Source organism: Eurypyga helias, unplaced genomic scaffold, assembly GCF_000690775.1.
Source record: "Eurypyga helias isolate BGI_N326 unplaced genomic scaffold, ASM69077v1 scaffold13871, whole genome shotgun sequence".
Classification (NCBI taxonomy): Eukaryota; Metazoa; Chordata; class Aves; order Eurypygiformes; family Eurypygidae; genus Eurypyga; species Eurypyga helias.
In genome coordinates, this window is record NW_010230261.1 from 1,562 (window position 1) to 6,007 (window position 4,446).

General features: G+C 43.9%; 1 protein-coding gene across 1 annotated transcript; it reads left to right on the forward strand.

Annotated features, from left to right (window-relative positions):
- Window positions 1–2,500: 2,500 nt before the first annotated feature.
- On the forward strand, window positions 2,501–3,458 carry LOC104516375 (forkhead box protein J2-like; the record flags this gene model as incomplete). Its single annotated transcript, XM_010160680.1, has 2 exons — window positions 2,501–2,830; window positions 3,384–3,458. Coding segments are annotated over exons 1-2 (405 nt in total), but the record flags the coding sequence as incomplete, so codon positions are not given.
- Window positions 3,459–4,446: the final 988 nt, after the last annotated feature.

Below are 4,446 nucleotides of genomic sequence, written 5' to 3' on the forward strand. Positions count from 1 at the left end.
ATTCTAACCTTGCTTGTCACCCCGACAGATGTGTTTTACACAAATACACGAAAGCTTGTGTATTTGGCGACGGGCATGCTGCCTGTCAACCTTACGTTTTACTGCCTGGCCAAGCATCCCAAACGCTCTGCTGGCATAACATGGGCAGATCTGAAGCTCTGTGAAAACTGCAGTGTTTTCTTCTGCTTCTGGAATTTCTGCTGTTTCTAAGATCGGTACCTTAATCTGCCGTGGGCTTTTTTAACCCGATTTTCTTCATTTCTGTGCTTGTCTGGGTGCTGGCTGGGAAATTTGTGTTCATTTTACTTTGGATTTCTGTTGTTAGCGCAACTGCTGTTTCATCACGGTTTAACCTGCGGATGGTAAGCCGCAGGAATTGGTTCTCTGCGCTGTGAAAATCAGTGTAGGCACACTTACAAAATTAAGCATTCAACTGATAACGTGGTTGGTTTGTTTTCTCCCAGGTTGAATACTGCTTGCGGTGAGGGCTGTCCCTGTAAGCGTACCATGCAGACGTAGTGGTGTTTCAGTTACATGGATACCTCAGTGGTCTGGCCACCACCCCCTCCGAACTAAAACATATTGTTGCTTTTCCCATGTAGAATTCAGGAAGGAATAGTGCTACTTTTTTTTTTTTTTAAAACCACCACCCCCTCCAAACAAAAACATGTTGTTGCTTTTTCCATGTATAATTCAGGAAGGAATAGTGCTACCTTTTATTTTTATTTTTATTTTTTTTTAAATGTTTGCAATTCGGTCAATTCGGCCCAAAAGAGCTATATTCAAAAGCACGAGGCCTTGAGGAGGGTGGATAATGGAAAGCGTTTTGCAGCTCTGATCGTCTCGTTAGCTGTGTAGCGAGCAGTCATCGCTCTCGTGTGTGATAGTGCGGCAGATGAGTAGTAGATAAGTTAGTAGCTGTTGGGCTTTTCCTTTCCTCCACAGGCAGAAAAATGTTTCCACTCACTACAGATACCCTAGTGCTGCAATTCTGCTTTTCAGTCTCGGCGTGCACGCGAGCGGTAATCTTGGCTGTGCAATTATGAGGGGTTGTCTGAGCCCAGGGTTGCCGAGCCGCTGCTCGTGGTAGCGACGAGATGGATTTCGTTGGGGTGTTATGTAGGTCTTGGAGCTGTAGAGGTGTGATGAGCACGTGCATGAACACGGAAGGTTTGGCGTATAGAAACGTGTTGGAGTGTTGACTTCTAAGTGCCAAAGATCAATTTTGAAAGCATGGGATGCAGAGCTTGCAGCCCTGCAAGGCGTGACTCTTCCCTCGAAGCGAAGAATGAGCGCGGAGTAGCGCGGGTTGTGGCCGTGGAAACTTTAGCTACCTCAGTTCGGACTGGTAGGGATTGCTCCGAGTACAGCCGTGCAGCCAGTTCTGAGTAAGATTTTTCTGCTGCCTTGACTGCTGCAAAAGATAAGCAAACAAGTTTGTGTGCTAAGCGTGTAAGTTCAAACGAGTTCATGCCGCTAAATATTTTCTTCATATAAAGTAATTGTTAGGCAGAAAACCCTGAGTTTTTTCTTAACGAGAGCTGGCAGTGTTGGACAGGTGCATTTTCATTTTTATGAGGGGGAATAGATAGTATCTGTGAGAGGAAAGATCCGGAGTCTGTTTTCCACCCTGTGGCAAACTTGTGTGACTCTGGACAAGCAAATTTTTCTTGTGTCTCAGATTTGAGGAACATACTTGCTTGTTACATTGTGAATTAAGCAAGATTTAATACAATAAACTTGTATTTAGGAAAAATGGGTTATGGTAGGCAAAGCTTTAACTATTATGAGCTTAATATAGTCTGTTCCACCTCGACATGGTAGATGTAATTATCTATATATAGAATTATGCATGATCTTGGTGTTTTAAAATGAGATATGTAATCCTAGCTCTAAGGAATAGGATTCATTATAATGTCACCTGATGCAAAAGGGGGACTAGGCCTTGGAGAGAAATGAATTTCCCCCCATATTAAGATAGTCACAGTCCTGGGTTTTCGAGATGATCTAATTAAATTGTGGTTTGTATATGGCATGAGGGTGTATTCCCTTTTAGCAATGATTTTTCTCTGACCTGACACCTATAACCGACTGGATTATAGGTAATCTTGGTGAAGGGTCCCAAGGTTATACCGCTTACGTAGGAAAGGAGTGAGTGTGATACAGCTGCTGAAAAGGCTCCGCTTCCTCGGAGTCGTTCTTTACCTGGGGGGAACAGTTGGGGTGCTCTGGGCAAGGCTGTCCTAGCAGTGTTGCCATCATCACCGTCCCAGCTACTCTCAGCAAGGATGGGCCTCCCAGAGACGGTCCTAGGCCTTTCTGGATGACCCTGGCTGTGAATAAGGTACATGAAGTAGGATGATCTTCACACAGGTATTTGTGGTAGGGGGAGAAGCAGAGGAGGAATGCAAATGGATGTTTACGTTCTCATGGTTTTGTTTCTATCTCAGGAGGTTCCATCTGCTCCTTTCTCCTCACAGATACTCCTGCTTTCAGCAGCATGGCCTCTGACCTGGAAAGCAGCCTCACTTCCATAGACTGGCTCCCACAGCTTACTTTAAGGGCTACTATTGAAAAATTAGGGGGTTCCTCCCAAACGGGACCTCCGGGGGCTGCCCGGAAGTGTCCCCCAGGCTCACCGACAGATCCCAATGCCACCCTGAGTAAGGATGAGGCTGCAGTGCACCAAGATGGGAAGCCTCGTTACAGCTATGCCACTTTGATTACATATGCCATCAACTCATCACCTGCCAAGAAGATGACACTTAGTGAGATCTACCGTTGGATCTGTGACAACTTAAAAAAAAAAAATGCTGGTATTGGTTGGAAGGTGAGGACTTGCATTGCTAAAAATACCCTTTTTTGTCTAATTACAATTTTATTTTTCTTAATTCTCTGCGAAATATCCTTACTGAGAAAAATAAAAAGGTCGATGTGAAACTAAGTTGACTAACTGGAGAAAATGCAGAACCAGATGTCCCGTTTTCCCTGAGAGCTTTGTTGTATGTATGTGGTGGCCCCTTAAGAGGGAGTGTGCAAAAAGACCCACCACCACCAACCAAGAAAAACAAAACAAACACCACCCTCTCCCTGCTCCCGCCCCCACCCCCCCAATCCACCTCACTGCCAACCTCTGCATTACACTGATGCTATTTTCACTGCACCTTCTGTAGATGTATAGGTGGTTCAGCCCTATGTTATTCATCCTAATCCATCCCTCTCCTCTCCACAGCTTCTGTTCTGCTCCGTTCTGGGCATATATAGTGAGTTTTGGCTTTTGAGTATGCAACATCCCTCTATTTTCTCTACCCACTCCCGGGCATACTCCGAAGGCTGTATGTTTTTGTTGTAGCACTTACCTGTATCCCTCACTCTCTCACCAGAACTCTATTCGTCATAACCTCTCTCTGAATAAATGTTTTCGGAAGGTGCCTCGACCGAGAGATGATCCTGGGAAGGTAAGAAATCCGCATGCTTCTGGGCAAGCAATTTAAAACTGCAGGGAATAAGCTGGGGTTGCCCTTTCTAACTCATGGTTGGAATTTGAAACCTAAAGTGTAGGCAAAAATGGAAGCAGTAGTAAGATTTACTGCAGTGCTTTGGCTACAGAAGCATTCACTTAAAGGGAACCTGTAAGGGGGCCTTAATGGTTTTAGCAATTATTTTTCTTATCTGCGATCTTTGGTTGACTTGAAAGATACTGGAAGAAGGAAAAAATGGGGTTGAATGTACTTTATTAGTTTTGTTTCTTTTTCTTTTTGACCTTTATGTGTAAAATGTGGCTATTTCTATTATGGAAAACCGTAGTGGCTGCTGGTGGATGGCAGGATTATGATGTGATGTCATGGGTTTCATGGAGGCAAGATCCGTGGAAGTGAGAGCGGTACCACTACCTGTTTAGACTGCGGAACATTTGGTGTTGGGAAAAAATGTCACCTTCAGTTTAAATCTGTAGAAATCAATTTACAAGTAAAACTCAGGAATTTAGGAATTTGATGGCTAAGTAAGGGCTAATAAAACTCTCGGTATATATAGATTGTAAAGAGGAATTGCTAGCAAAACCAAGACCTGGCATCTTGGCATGCAGATATTATTACTGTTAAAAAACCCCAAAAAGACAAGCAGAAGAAGATGCTGGGGACAAGAAGCTGTGCATTTAGACAGAAAGATTGTCTCCTTCCCCCCATCCTAAAGTTACCAGAAAGGGCCACTTGTCAGGCCTTTTATTTCAGGTTATATTTAAAGGACTAAGTGGTGCTCAGTTGATGTCTATAAATGGAAGTAGTAGATCTCTGAAGATCACTGCTCAAAAATACCATTGATTATATGGCTTATTCCAGGAAATCCTAACCGACTTCAGTGCGTGTGTTTTCAAGTGTGCATTGGCACGTTGGGCTGGGTTTGTAAGGAAAACCTGTCCCTGTGCTTGTCACTGATTGTTCAGAT